General features: G+C 59.0%; 1 protein-coding gene across 3 annotated transcripts; it reads right to left on the bottom strand.

Moving 5' to 3' along the window:
* Window positions 1–316: 316 nt before the first annotated feature.
* On the bottom strand, window positions 317–17655 carry SLC4A2 (solute carrier family 4 member 2; the record flags this gene model as incomplete). 3 transcript variants are annotated; one of them, XM_080701566.1, is made up of 22 exons in its annotated part: window positions 317–397; window positions 479–652; window positions 1320–1489; window positions 1573–1826; window positions 2147–2313; window positions 2450–2539; window positions 2644–2898; window positions 4986–5180; window positions 5270–5418; window positions 5488–5703; window positions 5784–6009; window positions 6119–6303; window positions 6425–6539; window positions 6649–6814; window positions 6922–7057; window positions 10530–10710; window positions 12138–12280; window positions 13396–13628; window positions 15031–15146; window positions 15240–15481; window positions 15613–15778; window positions 17605–17655. In XM_080701566.1, 22 exons carry the CDS (start codon window positions 17653–17655, stop codon window positions 317–319), a joined length of 3711 nt encoding a protein of 1236 aa, XP_080557692.1. The 3 variants fall into 3 exon arrangements, with proteins under 3 accessions (XP_080557692.1, XP_080557693.1, XP_080557694.1); XM_080701567.1 differs by having other exon boundaries at window positions 6661–6814; XM_080701568.1 differs by lacking the exon at window positions 17605–17655 and adding an exon at window positions 16955–17038.
* Between the last annotated feature and the right edge of the window lie 4592 nt (window positions 17656–22247).

Genomic DNA, 22247 nt, shown 5'->3' with positions numbered 1-22247 from the left:
AATTTGCACTTTGACTCCCTGTGTTTGGGTTTTTCATTAAAGTCCCTTTTCCTTCCCTATGGTGAGCCTCATTTCTGGGCCGGGGGCAGGGCTGCTCCCCACCTCTTGTCCCTGGGTTCCCCTCCACCAAGAGACAACGCTAGGGCTAGGTGGGGGCCGAAGCACTTTACTGCAGGGGGTGGGGACAAGGGGGCTTTTAAATTATTCACTTAAATAAAAACCGGGAGGGGCAAGGAGGAGACCCGTCCGCCAGCCCCTGCGCCCTCATCAGCCGCGCGCACTCGCTCGCTCGGCCAGCCGTCCCTCCGGGCAGCGGCTACACCGGCATGGGCATTTCGTTGTACTCGTCCACGCCCTCACGCTCGTCAAACACTGGCTCCGCCTCATTAGCATCCAGCTGTGGGAGAAAGGGCAGGGTGGGCTTCTAGAACCAGGGAATGAGGGCTGGGAGGTGCAGGGCCAGGTATCAGGGTCTTACACATTTCATCTCTCGGTCGGTGAAGATGCGGGTGAGCACCACCATACGCAGAGGCACCGTGAGGATGAGGATGAAGGGGAAGGCCAGGGAGGCTGCTGTGGACATGACGGCCCAGAGCAGGGCCAGGCAGAGCAGCTGCAGGGCTGTGAACAGGTGCATCCGCAGGGTCCGGACCTGTGGGAGGAGACGAGGTGGGCCCCGCTTCTCCAGAGGACAGGACAGACCACACTCCTTTCTCTCTTCAGAGGGCTCGGGAGTGCCTCCCATGCTTTCAGCACTCCCGAGCTTTCAGGGCCCTGCTCTCCACTGACAGGAGGTGGGGACAGTGTGTGTGTGTGTGGGGGGAGAGCAGCTGACCTAGTACAGCAGGAGGGGCAGAGGCTCCGGACTCAACACGTTTCTTTATTTTATTACTTCTGCAGTACTGGGGATTGAACCCAGGGGCATTCTACCTCCAAGCTATACCCCAGCCCATTTAATTATTTTGAAACAGGGTCTCACTAAGCTGCAGAGGACCTCACAAGCTTCTGAGCCTGGCCGCAAACCTGTGATCCTCCTGTCTCAGCCTCCCAAGTACTGGGATTACAACAGTGTGCCACCGTGTCCGCTCGGGACTCACCTTTTTATGTTGCGGAACTGGGGACTGAACCAGGCGCCTTCTACCTCTGAGCTACATCCCAGCTCTACTTATTATTTTTTTTTAATCTTAAAACAGGGTCTCACTAAGTTGCAGAAGGCCTAGTAGCTGAGTCTGGCCACAAACTTGGGATCATCCTGTCTCACCCTCCCAAGTCCTGGGATTACAAGCGTGTGCCTGCACGCCCGGCGGCAGGAAACTCACCTTCTTGACGTAGGTGACATCCGGGTGGTGTTTGGGTGGCATGAGCAGCAGGTGCAACCGCTCGTAGAACTGGATTCCATTGAGAGACGTGACTCCCATGTACAGGAAAATCCCAAAGAGCACGGCCAGTGGGATCTGCCGGAGCAGGTCCCCAATGACTATGGAGAGGCCTGTGGGGAGAGACAAGGTCGGCCCCAGGTCTTCCTCCTGGGCCCAGGGACCCATGAGGAAGGGCACAGACGAGGCAGCGTACCCACGAGCAGGGCCACCAGCAGCCCCGTCACCCGCTGCTCCTTGACCTCCTGAATCTTGGGCTTGTCCCCAGGTGCCACGGCCTTGCTCATGACAGTGAGGGCGTTGGCGTGAGTGACCGAGCGGACGGTGGCGGCCGCCAGCCAGGGCAGGCCGAAGAGGGCACAGATGCCGCCCATGGCCACGATGAGCAGCAGATCCAGGTGGAAGCCGGAGCCCTTCTGCAGCATCCGCTCCTTCTTGGAGATGATGAGCCTGGGGAGAGGCGCAGCTGAGGCCCCGTGCCTTCCCATGACCCCCGCTGGCCCCTGACCACTCCGGGATGAGGATCCCTTCGGGGAGCTATCCTCGTCCTGCAGGAGAGTGCCTCGCATGCCCTGCCAGGCTGGCCCACTGAGGACCCTGGCCGATCTCAGTGACATTTTCTGCTGCCTACAAAATAAGACTTGGGCCAGCATGGCCTTCAGGGCCCCCCAAGGTGCCTGGGCTCCCTTCCCCAACACACTGGTGATTCCTGTGCATGTCCTGGCTGGGGACTCGGGCCTCGCGACAGCCCCTCGGCTGGGACCACGTACGTGGTGATCTGCGTCTCCATGAAGATGAGGATAAAGACCAGGATGGCAGGCAGCAGGCTGGCGGCCATCATCCACACCGGGAAGGGCTGCTTCTCCCCCAAGGGGTTGATGACCCAGCCCCGCTTGTCTGGGGCTGTCACCGAGAACCCACTGGGCACGCTCAGCTTCTGCAGGGTAGAGACAGTGCGGGGTCACGGGAGAGTGGGTGCACCTGGCACACCAGGGCCAACGCGGACACCCAGACCCCAGGGCGCCAGCAGCTGCCCCACACCAGGCAGCGCCTTGCTGCTGTGCACACCTCACCTGGGTGTAAGTGTCCTCAATACTGTAATCCACGAGCACCATGATGAGGATGGCGATGGGCACCCCGAAGTCCCCAATCACTCGCCGGATCTGAAAGGGCAAGCGCCAGGCTCAGAGCTGCCTACCTGCACAGCCCCGCACTGGCCGTGGCCCCTTCCCATCCCCAGCTCCCTCTGGCCCGTGAGTCCACGCACCCGGCCGGGGAAGAACCGGCTGTTCTTAAATTTCCGCAGGAAGAAGGCAATGAAGAAGGTGCCAGCCATGAGCACCAGAGACAGCAGGGCTGTGTTGGGCTGGCCCCGGGGCCTCCCCTGCCCGGAATTCCTGGCCAAGCTCCCGTTGCCTGGCCCCAGCATGGCCGCTCCCCTGGCCCAGGTGGCATTGTCTCCACGGTCTGCCTCGGAGCTGTTGGAGACTGAACAGCCATGCAGGGGATGCTCTTGGAAGATCTGGGGAGAAGGGAGCACAAAAGATCCCACGGGTTAAACTGGGAGAAGCCGGGCACAGTGGGCATGCTTGTGATCCCAGCATTCGGGAGGCTGAGACCGGAGGATCGCAGTTCGTCTACAGCCTCAGCTACTTGGTGAGGCCCTTCGCAACTCACTGAGACCCTGTTTCAAAAATAAAAGAATAAAAAAAATAAGCTGGGTGTGGTGGCGCACGCTTGTAATCCCCGCGCTTGGGAGGCTGAGACAGGAGGATCGCACAGGTTCGAAGCCAGCCTCAGCTACTTAGTGAGGCTCTTGGCAACTTAGTGAGACCCTGTTTCCAAATAAGGTCTAAAAATAGGTCTGGGAGTATAGCCCGGAGGTAGAAAGCCCCTGGGTTCCACCCCCAGCAGCCCCCTACCCAAAAAAAAGGCTGGGGGTGTCGCTCAGAGGTAGAGTGCCCCTGGGTTCCATCCCCAGTACTGCAATAAGTAAGCAAGTAAATAAATAAATCAATAAACTGGGAGCGACAACTGGTCTCTGATGCTAGGGGCTAGAGCCGGCAGGAGAGGCCATTCTGCCTTCAGGGAACTTCTCTTGTTGGATTAAGAAAAAGACAGAGAGGACCAGCCATGAGCACAGGGCTATGTGGGACTGAGGGGGCCAAAGAGCAGGGCGTGGAGGCGCCTACTTGTAATCCCAGGACTTGGGAGGCCGAGGCAGGAGGATCGCAGGTGTGAGAACAGCCCTAGCAAGTAGTGAGACTCTCATCAACCTAGTAAGACCCTGTTTCCAAGTAAAAGTAACATAGGGCTGGGGGTATACCTCGGAGGTCGAATGCCCCTGGATTCAATCCCCAGTACTAAAAACAAGAGGAAGAGGGCCAAAGGACTAGCTAAGGCAGAAGGCAGCTGTGGCGTGTGGTACCTGCCAGGCCAAAGAGGGGCTCCCGGGGACGGGAGGAGGACGAGCAAGAGGACCAGGGGTGGCGCCTCCCAAGCCCGTCACATGGCTCTGGGGCCAGACTCTAACTGTCCCTTCTGAGCCCTCCCTATTCTACACTCCTGGATCTCTCAGCATCTTGAAAAGTGAGGCCCAGGGATGCATACCTGTAATCCCAGGACTTGGGAGGCTAAAATAGGGGGATTGCAGGTTTGAGACTAGCCTCGGCAACTTAGCAAGATCTTGAATCCAAATAAAAAATAAAACAGAAGCTGGGCGTGGTGGTGCACGCTTGTAATCCCAGCATTTGGGAGGCTGAGGATCTTGGGTCACGGACAGCCTCAGCTACTTAGTGAGGCTCTTTGCAACTCAGACCCTGTTTTAAAATAAAGAATAAAAAATAGGGCTGGGGGTGTAGCACGGAGGTAAATGCCCCTGGGTTTCATCGCCAGTACCACCAAAAAAAAAAGGGGGGGGGTGGAGGTAGAATACCCCCATGTTCAATCCCCAGTCCCGTAAAGGTAATAAACAAACCTTTTAATGAAAAGCATGTGCTCTGTAATTAAAAAATAGGTGCTTATATACTTTTCTGGGGGAGTACCAGAGATTGAACCCAGGGATTCCTACTTCCAGACTACACCCTTGACCCTATTTTAGGGATGGAACCCAGGGACATTCTACCTCCAAGATACACCCCCAGTCCTATTTTTTATTCTGAAACGGGGTTTCAATAAGTTGTGGAGGCCTCACTAAGTAGCTGAGGCTGGCCACGAATCTGTGATCCTCCCGGCTCAACCTCCCAAGTCCTGGGATTACAAGCATCTGCCACTACATCTGGCTCCATTTTATTTTTCGTTTTGAAACAGGGTCTCACTCAGTTCCTGAGACCTTCGCTAAATTGCTGAAGCTGGCCTCAAACCTGTGATCCTCCCATCTCAGCCTCCCAAGTACTGGGATTACAGGTGCGCACTACCACACCTGGCAAAATGTTTCTGAAAGGCTGACCTGAGAGCTGTACGTATGGTGGGAATCCGGGAAAGGAGCAGGGAAAGAACAAGCCCGGGTCTGTGGCAGCCATGGACTACACGCCCAGGAAACACCTGGGGCCAGCCTGGCCTCCGGTCCAGAAGGGAGAGCCAAGAGCCAGGAAGCTCGGGACTGCCCACCTTGACCAGCTTGTAGAAGGTCTCGTAGATGAAGATGAGGGAGATGAGGAAGGCGAAGATCTCCTGGGTGAAGCGGGAGACGAATCGGACCAGGAAGCTGCCCTCCAGGGCCACCATGAGCAGGGCCAGAAGCACCAGCCAGAAGCCGATCCACACGCGGCCCACCAGGTACTCCAGCTCATTGCTGCTGCAGAACTGGGCGGGGAGCGGAGCGTCAGACCCGAGCCGGGGCGTCGGGGCCTCAGGAAGAGGGGCAGCTGGGACAGGACAGGAAGGGCCCTTACTGTGAAGAAGGCCTCCTCAAACACCAACAGGGGCCCTGAGAAGCCGATCACCAGGAGTGGCTGGGCCCCCAGCAGGCAGAAGATGACACCCTGGATCGCCGTGGACATGATCAGCTCCGACACCCCTATCAGATCCTGTGTCTTCTCTCCTGGGGGTGCAGGAGCCAGCTCATGTCAGCAGCCCTGGAGACCCCATCCCACCCCAAGCCTCTCCTCACCCAGAAGGCCTCCGAAGGTGATGGCCGGGGATAGAGCGGCGAAGTAGATGAAGATGACAGCGGCCAGACACTGGGGGTCCAGCGCGTCTCGGAAGTCGCTCAGGTAGTGGGGGTAGCGGCGCCGCACGTCGCGAATCAGCCCACCAAAGGGCCGGCCGGTCCGCCGCAGAGGGTCGTCGTCTGCCGCGCCAGCTGCCTCCACCATCTGCAGGAGCGCTGCAACCCAGGCCTCCGTCAGGGCGCCTGCGAGGGCCCTCCCACCCCAGGGAGCCCTCCTCTGGCCTACATGGGCGTACCCTTATCCTGGGCTGACTTGGGCTCCAGCCCGGCCCCAGGGGGCAGCAGCCGGCCCTGCTCCTCCCGCTTCTTCAGCATCTGGCGCTGGAAGTGGGCCACAGAGCGCAGCAGCTCCTCGCCCTGCACCTCCGAGGGGGGCAGCACCACGCTGCAGTCCAGGAAGGCGTTGATGGCGGTCAGCAGGTCCTCCCGCTCATCCGCCAGGTAGGCCGCCTCGTGGAATTGCTGCCAAAGCAGGACGGGAGTTGGGGTGGGGGACGGAGACGCTGGCGCCGAGCTGGCCTGGGGCCGGGGTGGCTCTAGGTGGAGGGGCCAGGGGGCAGGGGCTGCTAACCTTGTCAGACATAAGTGTGGAGATGGAGCGGCCGATCTCGTGGTAGTCCATGTTGGCACTGCTGGGGCCCAGCAGGAGGAAGAGGAAGCGCACGGGCACCGGCACCTCCAGCACTGCGTCCAGCTCCACGGCCTCCCGCAGCCGCACGAAGGCCATGGTGGGCCGGGCGAGGAACTCCACGCAGCCTGGAGCAAGGGGCCGTCGTGGGCGAGGGCAGGCAGCAGGAGCCCAGGGGGCCCTGGCCGGGAGGGGCCCCAAGGCCCAGCTGCAGGGGCCCCCGACCCCGCCCAAGACCCACGCACGTACCAACGAGGACCACCGTGGCCTCGGCATTCTCGGGGATCTTCTCCAACAGCTTCAGCTCGTGCTTGGACTTGGAGCGGGTGATGCCGGCTGGTGGGGCCGGAGCTGGCAGCTCACGCTGGAACGGGGTCACAGAATGGAGCCTGGCCCAGTCCCCGCCCCCTGCACGTCCCGCCTGGACCTCCTTGAGGTCTCCACCAGACTCATATGGGGCCTGTTCTCCTCACCTCTCGATCCACCTCCAGCCGGGTCTCAGGGACACCGCCGATGAGAGGTTCAGTGACGTGGGGGTCACTCTCGGCCCCCTGGGCGTGGTGATGCCCCAGCAGGGAGCCCAGGGAGCCAGCTGAGATGTTGCGGGGGAAGGAGAAGTCCTTCTCGTCGCTCGGGTGGCTGGGGGAAGCGGGGGTGAGTGAGGACGGGTGAGGCTTGAGTGAGGGAGGAGATGGGGCCGGTGAGCGGCATGCCCGGGGTCCCTCGTCCTGCAGGGCTGGACCAACCTGTGTTTCAGCAGAAGGGCCCGTAGCACGTTGGCTCTGTCCTCAGCCTTGATCTGGTCAGAGATGACCATCTGCTCTACCACCTGGTGGGCCACTCCAGGAAGGGTCTGCTGGTCCAGGTCCAGGAGCACGGCCCCTGCAATCAGGACGGCAGGGAGGTTCCTCATCCCAGCAAGAGACAACTGTGGGAGGTGGAACCATGGGGACAGCTAGGGGTGGGAGGGGTCCCAGGGCGTGTGCTCCAGGGGTCAGGGCACCAGCCTGCAAACTGACCACCAGGCTTGAGTTCCGGCTCTGCCCTTGAAGCCTGTACCTCTTCCTCTCTGACCCCTCCTCCCACTCCATCGCCTCAGGACCACAGGAGGCCTACGATGGACGCCTGACTCAGTTAAGGGACGCCTCTTCCTGGGAGCGGCAGCCTCCCTGGGGTCACTAGGCCAGCCACTTGGGCTAAGCCTTCTTTGCAATTCTTTCTCTAGCCGGACGCAGTGGGGCATGCCTGTAATCCCAGTACTTGGGAGGCTGACACAGGAGGATCACAGATTCAAAGTCTGCCTCAGCAATTTAGCGAGGCGCTCAGTAACTCAGCAGATCCTGTTTCCAAATAAAAAATAAAATAGGGCTGGGGTGTAACTTGGAGGTAGAATGCCATTGGGTTCAAATCCCCAGCACCCCCAACACACACACACACACACACACACACACACACACACACACACACACACACACACACACACACAGAGTTCCTATTTAAAATAAGCAGGGTGAAGCCAGGCGTGGTGGCGCACGCTTGTAATCCCCGCGCTTGGGAGGCTGAGACAGGAGGATCATGTAGGTTTGAAGCCAGCCTCAGCTACTTAGTGAGGGCTCTCAGCAACTTAGTGAGACCCTGTTTCCAAATAAAATATAAAATAGGTCTGGGAGTATAGCCCAGAGGTAGAAAGCCTCTGGGTTCCACCCCTAGTACCACCAAAAAAATAAAAAAAATAAAAAAATAAAATAAGCAGGGTGGCCGGGTGTGGTAGCCCACGCTTGTAATCCCAGCATTCGGGAGGCTGAGACTGGAAGATCTCGATTTGCAAATAGCCTCAGCTATTTAGTGAGGCCTTCCACAACTCAGTGAGACCCTGTTTCAAAATAAAGAATAAAAAATAGGGCTGGGGGTGTAGCTCTGAGGTAAAATGGCCCTGGGTTCCATCCCTAGACCTGCAAAAAAAAAAAAAAAAAAAGAAGCAGGGTGTGGTGTCACACAATTGCAATCCCAAGGGCACAGTGGTACTGCGCATGCTTGTAATCCCAGTTTTTAGGAGGCTGAGATAGGAGGTCGCAGCCAGCCTCAGCTACTTAGTGAGGCCCTCTGCAACTCAGTGATGCCCTGTTTCAAAATAAAGAAGAAAAAATAGGGCTGGGAGCATAGCTCGGAGGTAGAATACCCCTGGGTTCAATCCCCAGTACCACACACACAAAAAAAATTTACTCAGAAGTTGGGCGTGATGGTTTTTAATACCAGCATTCAGGAGGCTGAGACAGGAGAATCACAGTTTGCAGACAGGCTCAGCTACTTAGTGAGGCCCTTTGCAACTCAGTGAGACCTGTTTCAAAATAAAGAATATAAAACAGGGCTGGGCATATAGCTCAGAGGTAGAATGCCCCTGGGTTCCATCCTAATACCACACACACACACAAAAAAAACTTACTCAGGAAAGAAAAAAGTTCTCTTTTCCTAGTGAGCCTCTAATATTCCTCGAGGACCCTCGTTCTATACTCTGGATCGTGCCACGGCTGGTCTGTGGTCTTGACCTCGAGGCTGCCTTTCAGCCATCTGAAGGCCGCCCTTCACCCTGGCTTCTCCACTTCCTTCTGCTTCTGCAGCCTGATGGCCCCTTTTCAACTCTTTGATATGGCAAGTCCGTGTGTGTGTGTGTGTGTGTGTGTGTGTGTGTGTGTGTGTGTGTGTGTGTGTTTTACTGGGAAGTGTGTATGTTTGTTACTGGGACTTGAGCCCCGGGGCATCATGCTACCTCCAAGCTATGGCCCCAGACTTATTTTTCTTTGGAAACAGGGTCTCACTAGGTTGATGGGCCTCTCGCTACTTGCGGAGGCTGTCCTCAAACATTCGCTCCTCTGGTCTCAGCCTCCCAGGTACTGGGTTTACAAGTGGGCGCAGCTATGCCCAGCTGGTAAGGCCTTTGAAAAGCTACCAAGCAAGTGGGGGTGTGGTGGCACATGCCTGTAATTCCAGTACTTGGGAGGCTGAGACAAGAGGAGGGAAAGTTAGAGGATAGCCTTAGTTCATCAACCTAGCGAGATCCTGTTTCAAAATCAAAATGAAACAGGGCTGAGGGGTAGCCCAAAGGTAGAATGCCCCTGGGTTCAATCCCTAGCACCAAAGGAAAAAAAACAAAAGCAACCAGGCTATCAGACTGGCAAGGTCACCTTTAAAGCAAGGAACCAAGCAGTAAAGAGACTGAGCGGCCCTTAAGCAGCCAAAACAGAAGACAAAGGCCAGTGATAAAGCTCTGCACTCGGCCTTCCCCGAAGCACTAGCCTCACTCAGAGCCTATTTACTCTCAGTTTGGAAACAATTTTAACAGCAGGTTTCTCAGTCCTCAGTTGCTTAGAAACAAGCCTTCCACAGAACAACCAGGAGTGATTACCAAACAGGAGGAGGAGACCAGAAGCCACAGGGCCGAGAGTCCTGCCTGCTGGTCACTTATGAACTTTACACAGCCTTACAGGTGCTCATACCCCAGATTCCCTGAGGCACTAAAAGCCCCATCAGGAATTCCAGGTAGCTTTCCATCAAAATGGTTTCAAGACAGTTTAGCAAGCCACATGTGGTAATGGCTGCCTGTAATCCCAGTGCTTGGGAGGCTGAGACAGGAGAATCATAAGTTTGAGATCAGCCTTAGCAATTTAGCAAGACTGTTTCAACATTAAAACAGAGCTGGGCGTGGTGGCGCATGCTTGTAATTCCAGCATTCTGGAGGCTGAGATCAGGAGGCTGAGATCAGAGGATTGTGGTTCATGGCCAGCCTCAGCTACTTAGTGAGTCCTTCCACAACTCAGTGAGACCCTGTTCAAACTAAAGAATAAAAAATAGGGCTGGGGGTGTGACTCAGAGGTAGAATGTACCTGGGTTCCATCCCCAGGACTGCAAAAATCAAAAAAGGGCTAGGGAGCCAGGCGTGGTGGCACACGCTTGTAATCCCAGCATTTAATAGGCTGAGACAGGAGGATAGTGGTTTGCAGACAGCCTCAGCTACTTAGTGCGGCCCTTTGTGACTCAGTGAGACCCTGTTTCAAAATAACGAATAAAAAATAGGGCTGTGGGTGTAGCTCGGAGGTAGAATGCCCCTGGGTTCCATCCCCAGTACTGCAAAAAATAAAAAATAAAAAATAAAAACTAGGGCTGGGGGTATAGCTCAGAAGTAAAATGCCCCTGGATTCCATCCCTAGTACCACAAAAAAGGGGGGCTAGGGCCTAACTTGGAGGTAGAAAGACATTTTAGACATTTTAGCACCCAAAACATAAGAGCTTCAGTCACTGGGCCTAGCAGCAGGGAGTCTCCCACGGCCAGCACAGAGGGGGAGGGGAAGCGTGGTACCGTGGGCCAGGGTCCTACGGAGCTCCAGGAGGCTGCGGAAGGACAGAGAAGCCACGTGGGGCTTCCCCCAGCGCTCGGTCTCCTCCTCCACGTCCTCCTCAAATTTGATCCAGCGGGCAGTCTCTCGCCACTGAGGCTCCTGGTTTTTGTCCAGCAGCAACTCGTTCAACTCCACGAACACCTTGGGGAAAGACCAGAAGGTGCTGCCAGGTTCCAAGCCGGAGACAGTCTGGGATCCGCCCCTGGCCAAGCAGCATCTAGGGAGGCAAGTTACCCAGGGCACAGTGGCTAGAACTCAGGCACCTGAGTCCCAAGGAGGCCCAGGGACCGGGGGCGTGCAACCAGTGTGAGACTGGGCACCGCTTGTCTGTAAAATGACAACAACCACATCAGCTTTGGGACTGGGTTAAAGAGCGAGCCTGGGAAATGTCAGCGTGCTGCGGGACCGCGCGCTTAGCGGAAAACCCCGGGGCTCCGGATGATTGCATCTGTATGCACCAAGGACTGGTGAAACTCACGGCCAATGACAGGATGGGCACCTCTGTGGGACACTGCCGGGGCGGGGGCAGGAAGGAACCTGCCAAGGGTGGGGACGGTCTCTAGCTAGGCAGTGGCTCTCCAGGAGCTACAGGTACAATGAGCCCGAGCTGGACACTTAGTGCCGGTGCTATTTACTGCATGGCTGTTATACCTCAATAAAAAGGCTTAAAAAGGCCGGGTGTGGTGGCACACACCTGCAATCCAGTAACTGGGAGGCTGAGAAGGGAGGATCGTAGGTTCAAGGCCAGCCTCAGCAATTTAGCAAGGCCCTGAACAACTTAGGAAAACCCTGCTTCAAAATAAAAAATAAAATAGGGCTGGGGGTATAAGTCAGCGGTAGAAGCCTCTAAGTTCATTCCATACCAGAAAAAAAGCAGCTTAAAAAAAAAAAAAAAACAGGCTGGGCATGGTGGCGCACACTTGTAATCCCAGCATTCGGGAGGCTGAGACAGGAGGATTGTGGTTTGCGGCCAGCCTCAGCTATTTGTGAGGCTCTGCAACTCAGTGAGACCCTGTTTCAAAATAAAGAATGAAAAACAGGACTACGGGTGTAGCTCGGAGCTACAATGTCCCTGGGTTCCATCCCCAGTACCTAAATACAAGCAAACAAAACATTTAGACCTGACATCTAAGACGGGCAGAGTCTTCAGTGACTCAGTGACCTTGGCCAAGTCACAGACCCTGGTTTATGGCCGACACCACCTGCGCTGTCACCTTCAAAGGTCATCGGATCAAATGAGCACAGAGGTGACTGGGCTTTGCAGGGAGCGCAGTGCTCCACCACGCCCCGCCAGCCCAGCGGGCCCCTGCCGGACGCAGAGGAGGGCAGCGCCCACCGACTTCCTCGCCGCTTGCCAGCACACGGCCAGGGTCCACGTGCAGCACGGCCCCAGCTGTGGATTCTAGCCGGATGCACAGGTCCACAATATCACGGGCATGAATCCAAACACAACGCCGTGCCACCCAGCTCCAAGATGCCCGACACCACCTTCACCACCGGGGCGGCAACCTTGGGAGTTGAATGGCCGACTGGGGGACGAGGGACGACCACGAAACAGAAAACAGTACCTCGTGAGGCTTGTGGGGGGCCCGGGGTCGGGCCCGCGGCGTGGGGCCAGGCTCCCGCCCCTCCCGGGCACTCTGCGCCGACCCCTTGGCATTCTTCCGCACCAAGTGTCGCCGTACCCCAGGAACGTCCTCAAACCGGTGACCTAGGAGTGAGCAGAGGACCAAGTGCGTCCCTTTCCTCTTTCTCCATTTTTCTTTGGTACTGAGGATTGAGTCCAGGGGCATTCTATCTGAGCCACATCCCCAGTCCTATTTTATTTTTATTTTGAAACAGGGTCTCGCTAGGTTGATGAGTTTATTTTTTTATTTTTATTTTTTTGTGGTACCAGGGATGAAACCCAGGGGCATTCTATCTCCGAGCTACACCCCCTGCCCTATTTTTTAGTCTTTTTATTTATTTACATATGTATTTTTTGAGGGTCTGGGGATGGAACCCAGGGGCAATGGACCTCCGAGTTACACCCCTGTCCCTTTTTTTATTCTTTATTTTGAAACAGGGTCTCACTGGAGCCGGGCGTAGTGGCGCACGCTTGTAATCCCAGCATTCGGGAGGCTGAGACCTGGAGGATCGTGGTTTGTGGACAGCCTCAGGTACTTGGTGAGGCCCTCTGCAACTCAGTGAGACCCAGTTTCAAAATAAAAAATAAAAAAAAAAATAGAGCAGGGGCTGTAGCTCAGAGGTCAAATGCCCCTGGGTTCCATCCCCAGACCCGCAAAATAAATAAATAAATAAATAAATAAATAAATAAATAAATAAATGAATGAATGAAACAGGGTCTAAGTTGCAAAGGACCTCACTAAGTAGCTGAGGCTGTCTGTGAACTGTGATCCTCTGGTCTCAGCCTCTCAAATGCTGGGATTACAAGCTTGTGCCACCACACCTGGCGAGTCTCACTACTTGCTGAGGCTGTCCTTGAGCCTGCGATCCTCCTGTCTCAGCCTCCCAAGCACTGGGATTACAGGCATGCATCACCGTGTCCAGCTTGCTTTCTTCTTTTTTTTCTTTTTATTTTTTGTGGTGCTGAGGATTGAACCCAATGGCCTTCTACAGCCGAGCTACACCCCTAACCCTATTTTTTACGCTATATTTTGAAACAGGGTCTAAGTTGCAATGGGCCTTACTCAGTAGCTGAGGCTGGCCATGAACCCTGATCCTCCTGTCTCAGCCTCCCAGATGCTGGAATTACAAGCGTGCACCACCACGCCAGCTCTTTGCCCTTCTTTACCAGCACTGGGTTGCCCGGGCCCCGGCACTCACTCTTCATGAGATCAAGGTCAGCCGTGGCCAGCGTCTGGGCCTCGCTCTCGTCGGTGGGGACCCGGGGCAGCAGCGCCTGCTCTGCCCCAGTCATGCTCCCGATGCGCCTTCTCTCCTGAAGGTTGTAGCTGCGATGCCCAGGCTGGGCTTTGGTCAGAGGGCGCCCCGCGGCGCCCCCGTCGTCACCTCCAGCTGTGCCGCTGGCTGCGGGCACCACCTCCTCCATAGGGGCTCTGCAGAGAGAACGGCCATGAGCCTCGGAAGCCAGCCCCTTCTCCATACGAGCGCAGGATGGGGACCAGGTGGGCCCTCCCCCTCCAGCTCCCACTCTTTGGGACCACCCCGAGGCCCATGTGCACATGAGCTCCGGAGCAGACCAGGCCCGAGGCCAGCCTCCCGTGCTGCTGGGGAGGTGAAATTTGGGGAAAGTCCCCATGCAAGGTGTGGCTCGTGACAGGTGTTCCTGCACGTCCCTTTGTGGCAGTTAGCATTCCTTCTCTTTCCCCTCTGGCCTCCCAGGCACACCCCTAATTGCAGGACTAGAGATCCACAGGGTTCCTTGTATCTTTTTTTGTGCTAAAGATGGGACTTAGGCACATCTTATCTCTGCGCTACATCCCCAGCCCTATTTTACTTTTCATTTTGAAACAGGGTTTCACTAAGTTGCTGAGGGTGGCTTTGAACCTGCGATCCTCCTATCTCAGGCTCCCAAGTACTGGGGGTACTTGGTGTGAGCCGCCATGCCTGGCTGGGCCCCCTGCAAGGCCCTTCAGCAACCAGCTCCTGCCCCCTCCGTACTCTGCCGACGCTAGTGCCAAAGTCCCTGCCATATGGTCCTCCTCTCTCCCAACATGAAGAGCCTCTGTGGCCCCGAGCCCACATGGCACCTGCTGCCAAGCCTTTCCGGCCCACTGCGGCTCGGTGCCCTGGCTCTGCGCACCGTGCCCACTTCTCCCTTCCTCTCCCCGGTGCCAGGCTTTCCCCGAGGCTCCTGCTGCTGCCAGTGCCACTGGCCAGCCTGCCTCCCAGCGAGCCTGTGCCCTCACTCCCCCAAGGGGCACCGTGCCCTTCACTCCTGCAGCCCTTCCTGCTGCCTGGCACCCAGAAAACAGCAGGTGCATGATAGGCATGACCTTGACACCTTGTTCAAAGGCATTTCCTCCAGGAAGCCTTCCCTGGCTGTCCCTAAGCTCCCATCACCCGCTGGGGTCGACGCTGCCCAAGCCTGGCTGCTGGACACAGTGCTGAAGATCCAGAGGTACTTCACGTGATGCGTGGCTTCCGAATGGGCGGACTGGCACCCCCTCCCAGGAGTAAGAAGGGGTCCCTTATTGCTTCCAAACCCTGGGGCCCCAACAGGCCACAGCCCAGTCCCTGAGCCACTGCCAGGGTGTGGGGTGGGGGCAGTTTGGACTGCTCAACCGCACTTGGGCCTTAAGTCACACTTCCATGTAATCCCTCCCACCGGAGGCTGAGAAAGGTCCCGTGATGCTCAGTTTACGGACGAGGGACCAGGGCGCAGACTGCCCCAGTCACCTGTCCACACAGCTGGGAAGAGGCAGGTGTGACATTCAGAGCCTGGTGAGTCCAAGACGCTGGGCCCACCCCAGCGTCTGCGGCGTGGGGCACACTCACCCTGTCTGGGCCCCTCTGGTGACCCGGGGAGCTGCCTCCTGGTGGGGCAGTGCAGGGGGAGATGGACTGGTCTTCTCTGCTTTTCGTTCCGTGCTTTCATCCTCTTGGAGGAAGAACTACACCAGGAAGTCAAGGGAGCAGGTGAGGCCAGCTGGACCCTGCACACCACCACCACCCCGCCACTGCCACCACCTGCCCACTCAGCTCACCTGCACCGAAGATGGCGTGGAGGCAGGGGACGGCTGCGTGAGCGCCCGGGCCCCCTCGGCCTCACAGGGCTCGTCCTCGTCCTCCTCCCCCTCCTCAATGGTGGGGGTTTCCCCGGTGGGGGAGGCTGCGGGGCGCTTGCGAGCCTTCCGTCCCGGGCCCTGAGGGGCCTTGCGGCGGCGGGCATCCAGAGGCAGGTGAGTGGACAGCGGGTGGTGGATGTGGTGGGAGGACTGGCGGTGGTCTGCAGGGAGGAGGGGCGTGGAGGCCGGCTAACAGGGCAGCCCTCCCCTGCCACCTGGACCCCGCTGTGCCCACCCCCACCCCCAGGACCCTGGCCCCGTCCCCACGGGACAGTCAGGCCTGCCTCCTCACACTCAAAGTCCTCTTCCCCATAGCTGCGGCCCGGCTCTTCCCCTCCGCGGGACCCGGCTTCCTGGAGAATCTCTTCAAACCGCTCAACGCCCAGGGTGCGGTGAAGCTCGTCTTCTTCCTGCTCAGGGAACCCAGGCGTCCCAGGGCCCACGGTCTCTGGCTCTGGCTGCGAGGAAGAGGACACAAAGGCGATCACTGGGAACTGTGCCCCAAAGCCCCACCCTGCTCAGGGCAGAGATCTAGTACCCCCAGCAGCTGTGCCCGCCAATGCCAGGGACCCAGTGCCCCCAGCAACTGTCCCCTGAACTGCAGGGTAGCACCCCCAGCAGATACAGCGTAGAATGCAAGGACCCAGTCTCCCCCAGCCGCTGTCCGTTCCAATGCCAAAGACGCCATCCCCATGGCAGCCTGTGCCTGGGGCTTCCAGCTGTCTGGGCTCTGTCTGTACAGCTAGTCTCAGGGCAGAGGGAAGGGCCACCCTGGAAATCTGAGCAGAAACCCTGTGTCCAGTCCTTCTATGGGCTGGGATGGGGGAGGTGGTCAGGGTATATCATCAACTGGACAGTTCACCAGGCAGAAAGTAAAGAAGCTCCTTTCAGCTGCTGAGCCCCAAAAGAAACTTTTGGAGGCACCCCAGCTAACTGCCCTGGAGTCTGAGTGGACAGGACCCCTGCGCCTGGCCTGCTCAGGGTAGCCCCCATTCAAGGGAGCAAGCACCCCCCACCCAGCAGGTCGGCCCCTTGGTGACTGGCCACGCCCCTCACCCCACCTCCACCCCCCACCTGAGTCATCCTGCGGGAGCAGAGCGGCCAGCCAGCGGCAGCACAGCAGACCGGGACTGAGGCGCTTCCCGAGCTCAGCCTGGCTAGAAGGCTCAGCCTGGCTAAGGCCTGCTCCCGGCTGGCAGCCTTGGTCCAGCCCCCTGCCCACCCCCTGCCAGCCAGGCACGGCTGCCGCCAAATATTTGCTCAAGAGCTTCTGGACCTGAAGGGCATCGGGACCTCCAAGGGCGGGGTATGCAGACCCCTCCTGGGCAGTGCCAGCCCTAGGGCAAGAAAGAGCCAGGGGAGGAGCCGGGGAGGAAGGGAGGGTCTTGGGGCTACAGGCGGAGGGGGGCAACAGGAGCAGCTACGGCTGGCAGGGACCCTGGACCAGAGAAGATGCCGGGGTCAGAGGGCTGGAGTCTCTGTCTGTGCCCAGGCTGCCCAGCCCATCCCCGCAGCTGCAGAGGACTTCCCCAAGCCTGGGCCTCACTCCCACCACAGACGGCCTGGGGGGAGGGCAGAAGCGGGCAGGCGGGGAGGGGGCGCGGGGCGGGAAGGGGGTCAAGGACCCCTCGCACCTGAGGCCGCAGGAGGAAGTCCATGGCCGGCTGGGGTGAACCTGGGAAGGAGGGGGAGGGCACTCGCCGGCGTCCCTTCCCAGTCACGTGCCCGCAGGCCAAAGTGACCAATAACCAGGCTGAATGTGGCACTGGGGTTAATCATTAGACTTCTTAGGAAAATCAGGAGGGGGCCTTGTGGGGCGGTGGCCACGTGGGGGGGGCGGGAGGGGCGGGCCTGGGCAGCACGTGGGGCCGGGGGCGGGGCCAGCCGGCGGCTCCAGGCTCCAAACCCCTGTGGCCGCACGGAGCTGGGGGAAACTTCTCCGCGGCGGCCACGCACCTCCTCTGTGCAGTCAGACCGCCTCCGCCTGTTACGGCGGGGTCAGAGGGGGTCAAGGGTGAGACCCGGGGTTCTCAGGTTCCTGCCCAGGCCCTCGTGGGTCTTCAGGGAACAGCCTCAACTCTATTCCCAGGAACTGGGGCCGCCTGACCCCACTCCACCCATTCCAGTACACCCACAGGCAGGGCCAGGGCAGGGTGCAGACGGCAGCACCTCTCCAATCCACCAAAAGCCCCTTTGCCAAGCTTCGGCGCACACCGCCCCCACCCGAGCCGGCTGGACCCTGGGGCCGGAGCCTCGGTGGCCGCCCAGCGCTGCTGCTACTCACCGTGTGATAAGAGTCTGCGCCCGACGCGGGGCGCCGGGGGACGCTGCTCATGGCCGAATCTTAGCCCTTCTCGCTGTCGCTGCTGCTTTTAGGGCCACAAGGCGGAGGCATAACCTGGACGGGGGAGAGGACCGGTCACCATCCCAGAGCAGAGGCCAGGAGGGCAGGGCGCACAGCCCAGGGGAGGAAGGACCCGACGCCCAGATTCCGAGGCTACGAAGGGCCTCAGAGTGGCCCTTGGAGGCGGCCAGAGGAAAAGGAGAGTTATTTATAGGAAGACAAGAGAAGAACAAAGAGAGAGGGAGGAGAGGCCGAGGTGAAGGGGCCGCCAAGGGCCCGGAGGCTGAGCAGGGGAGGAACAGGAGATAGCAGAAGGGGAGTCTGCAAAGGCGAGGGAGGAAGGAGTCAAGGCCCAGCCTGGGGAGCCAGCGATGAAGGCCAGGGAAGGAGCGATAAAGAAGAGAGACCGGGAGTGAGGGAGTGGAGGGCCGGGCAGCAACGGGAACCTAGCCGGGCCGAGCTGGGCCTGAGACCAGAGAGGGGTGTGGTGGTGGAGGGAGAAACCCGCGGAGCAGAGGGGTGTGGAGGAGGGGGCCGGGCAGCGGGGAAGGAGAGGGAAAGGACTCTGGAGAGTGCCCAAGACTGCAGGCAGGGGGCCTCTCGCGGGGAGCGGGTGCCCCCTCCCCAAGCCAGGCCCCGCCTGTGCAGCCTGCAGAAGCAGCAAGCTGGGGCGAAGGGCTCAACAGGAGGCAGCGGTGGGCTCCGACAGGTCGGGCGGTACTTTATGCTGGGGGAGGGGCACATGACCTCCGCCTCCAGGGGGTGGGCACAGAGACCCTGAAATCCCACTCCTGGGGGCAGTCCCCATCTCGCTCCCCCACTCCCACTCCCGCCCTAGCCAGGAAAATCTGAGTCGCCGCGCTGCCGCCCTCCTGAGGGTGACTGTAGGGCGCCCAGGCGACACTGTGTGTTGGGGGCAGGGGCAGAGAAGACCAGTGAAATGGGGTACCCATTCCCAGGAGGGGGAGCACAGGCCAGCACCCGAGGCTCTCGGGAGGTAACACTATATAGCTCCCATGTGTTACTAGGAAGTAGCGGGTTGTCCAACTCAAGGCTACCTGGGGGTGAGACGGGTCGGTACGGGGTCAAAAAATAAAGTTGGGGGAGCCAGCCCTGGGCGAGGATGCTGGCGACACAGTCCTGGCAGACACTGCAACTGGCTGGCCGCTCTCGGCCTCCCCCTCAGCAGGCCTTCAGCCAGGGCCCGCCAGTGTGGGGGAGCGCGTCCCTGGGAGGGGATGCGGTCTGGGAGCGCCCCGGCCCCTGCAGGTGCTCATCCCCACCTCCTGGCCCTCGCGGTGCTCCTCCACCACCCCCTCCCTCCGCCCCCCGCCCCTCCCCCGCCGTCGGAGAACACAAAGCTGCTTCTGTCCCGAGCACCGGTGTCGATAATCCGGGTGGGGGCACATTCCGGGGACCAGCCCCAACCGGCCCAGAGGATTAGCACGACTCCCCCAGCCCAAGGGATTAGCACCCTGGACCCCCACTTGGGCATTAACTATTCCCCTAGCGAATTCGTACATTCCACAGCTCTTGGCTGTAGGGAGGACGGGGAAAGGAGGGAGGATGAAGTGGACCCGGACTTCAGGCAGCGCTACCCCCACACCCAGCACAGAGCTTCCTACCCAAACAAGGCGGTCCCCCAAGGGTCAGGTCCAACTCCAAGCTCGTCTTCCCCATCCCCACCCAGTGGCTCCCTCCGGCCTGAGCCCCCGTCCCAGCCTGACCCAGCACCCCCCTTTCTCGACTCCGCCTCCCAGCCCCGACGTCGCGGGCGAAGGCCCGGGCAACCCCAGGCTGGGCGCCCGCGACGGGGCCGGGGGCGCCGCAGGGGAGTCGCAGGGGCGGGGGTCGTCCGGAGCCCGCCCAGGACGGGGAGAGCCGCGGCGGCGCCTCCCCGAGACTACCCGCTCCCGGGGGCAGGGGGCGCGCAGCCGCCGCAGGGACCCCCGTTCCGACCCGCGCTCCGCCCGCCTCCCCATCCCTCTCCCAGACCTCGCTCCGCGCCCATCTCCGCCCTTTCCTCCACTGCACTCCCTCCCGCTCGAGTCCCGAGTTCCTCCCTCTCCCTCCCCCTCCCTCCCTCCGCGGCCGGGCCCTCCCCGCCGCCGCCTCTCCGTTTACCCGCTGGCTCTGGATTTCGCGCCCCGGGGGTCTCGGGGTCTCTCCGGGTCCCCCGACGCCCTCGCGCGCTCCAGACGACGGCCCCGTGCCCACCCCGGGGCGCGCCCCCGCCGCTCCCAACTTCTCCCAACTCAACTTTCCCCCGCGCCGCGGGCAGGCCAGCCCCCAGCGTGCGCGCCCCCCGGCACGCCGTGCGCGGCCCCGAGCCCGAGCCCCGAGCGGGGCCGCGAGCGGGGGCGCGCTCCAGGCCCGGCCGGCCGCTCCGGCCGCCGCGGGGCAGCGCCGGGCTCCGGCTCGGGTGCAGGCGCGCCCGGGGCGCCGTCCCTCGCGGTCTCCGCACCTCTGAGTGCAATGGAGCCCGCCACGTTCGCGCCGGGGACCCAGAGTGCGCCAGGACGGCCAGGAAATCCGGGGCGGAGGAACTTGAAAGATAGAGGCTCGGGGTTGACATGGCCCCGGCCCGGCCCAGATATCCCAGGGCCTCCGAGTAAGCCCCTGTGTGTGCTTGAGGGACGCGTGGCAGGCGCGAGAGGGTCATAGCGCTGCAGGTCGGCTGTCCACTACCCCGAGCTGACCTAGGACTGGGCAGCTGGCTGGGGATTTCCCACTTCCGCTCTTCTGCCTCCACCCTGAAAGGAGAACGGAGATCTATTCATAGCTGTCGCCTAGCCTTTAAAGACTTGTGTGCTGTCTTGTCTTCCTAACTAAGTGATAATTTTTGTGTGTGTGGTATTGAGGGTGGAACCCTGGGGCTTTTTTTTTTTTTAACCTCCGGGCTATACTCCCAGACCTATTTTATACTTTATTTGGAAACGGGGGTCTCACTAAGTTGCTGAGAGCCTCACTCAGTAGCTGAGGCTGGCTTCGAACCCGTGCGATCCTCCTGTCTCAGCCTCCCAAGCGCTGAGATTACAAGTGTGTGCCTCCACGCCCGGCTCAATGATAAATTCTTTCAGATAAGGAATATACTTTTCACTTCTGCATCTGCCGCGTGGGTGAATCACAGCGTTGTCCTTGCAGAAGTACTCAGATGTAAATGAGGTAATCGGCCAGGCGTGGCGGCACACTCCCCTGATCCCAGGAGCTTGAGGCTGAGACAGGTTCAAAGACAGCCTCAGCAACATAACTAGACTCTTAACCCAGCGAGACACTCTTTCAAACTTTTAAAAATAGGGCTGGGGGGGGGGTATAGCTCAGAGATAGAATGCCCCTGAGTTCAACCCCCAGTACCACAATAAATAAATAAGTAGCTAATTAATTAATTGAAAATTAAAAGTAAGCCAGGCGTTGTGGCACACACCTCTAATCCCAGTACTTGGGAGGCTTGACAGGAGGATGTTAGGTTTGAGGACAGCCTCAGCAACACAGCAAGACCCTGTTTCAAAACAAAAAATAAAGCACAGGGAGTGTAATTTCCAGGGACGATACTCCCGGGTTCAATCCCCAACACAAAAGCAAACAAAAACAAAAGTGTAAAAACTGGTTGGGTGTGGCTCCAAGATAGAATCCCCCTGGGTTTAATCCCCAGTGCCAAGAGAGAGAGAGAGAGAGAGAGAGAGAGAGAGAGAGAGAGAAGTCGGACGTGGTGGTGCACACTTGTAATCCCAGCATTTGGGAGGCTGAGACCCGAGGATCACGGTTCAGGGACAGCCTCAGCTACTTAGTGAGGCCCTCTGCAACTCAGTGAGACCCTGTTTCAATATAAAGTTAGGAGCCAGGCGTGGTGGCGTATGCTTGTAATCCCAGTGCTTGGGAGGCTGAGACAGGAGGATCACAGGTTCCTGGCCAGCTTTAGCTACTTAGTGAGCTCCTGTTTCAAAATAAAGAATAAAAAATAGGGCTGGGGATATAGCTCGGAGGTAGAATACCCCTGGGTTCAATCCCCAGGACCCACAAAAAAAAGTAAAAAAAAAAACAAAACAAAAAACAAAGGCGAGCACCGACTCTGGTTCCAGCGCAGGAGTGCTGTTTGGGGCGTTTTCGCCCAGTTCCCAGCCCTCAAGAATGCAATCAGGAGATAACTAGAGAGCAGAGGAAGCAGGTCTATAATCAGCCCCTTGCAGGGGTGAGGTAAAGGCTGGTGCAAGTGCAGCTTCTGTCTGTGGTCTTGTCTGTTGAGGGGATTACCCACCTGCCGGCTCTCGGGGACCACACCCTAGCTGACTCCAGAGGGCCCCGGAGTCTGGGATTTGGGGACTCGCAGCCTCCAGCCACCTCTGAAGTCAGAGCGGAGCTGCTGGAGCTGGTGGGCTCTGGTGGTACGCCGGGACAAGGAGACGGAGGGGTCTCAGCGCGTGTCTCTCCACTCAAATCCAACTTCCAATGAAACACCTGCCTCCCTACCCAGCCCTCTGGTCAGCTGGCCCCTATGAGGTCATCAGCCGCAAGACATCCACGGAGCCATTCTCCAATCAACTTTGGGGGGTCCCTACGTGGCCTGGAGAGAGGTGGAAACCAGT

Source organism: Muscardinus avellanarius (genome assembly GCF_963383645.1).
Source record: "Muscardinus avellanarius genome assembly, chromosome: 9".
Taxonomy (NCBI): Eukaryota; Metazoa; Chordata; class Mammalia; order Rodentia; family Gliridae; genus Muscardinus; species Muscardinus avellanarius.
The sequence above is the reverse complement of the archived record's forward strand: the minus strand, read 5'-3'. Positions and strand labels throughout refer to the sequence as shown.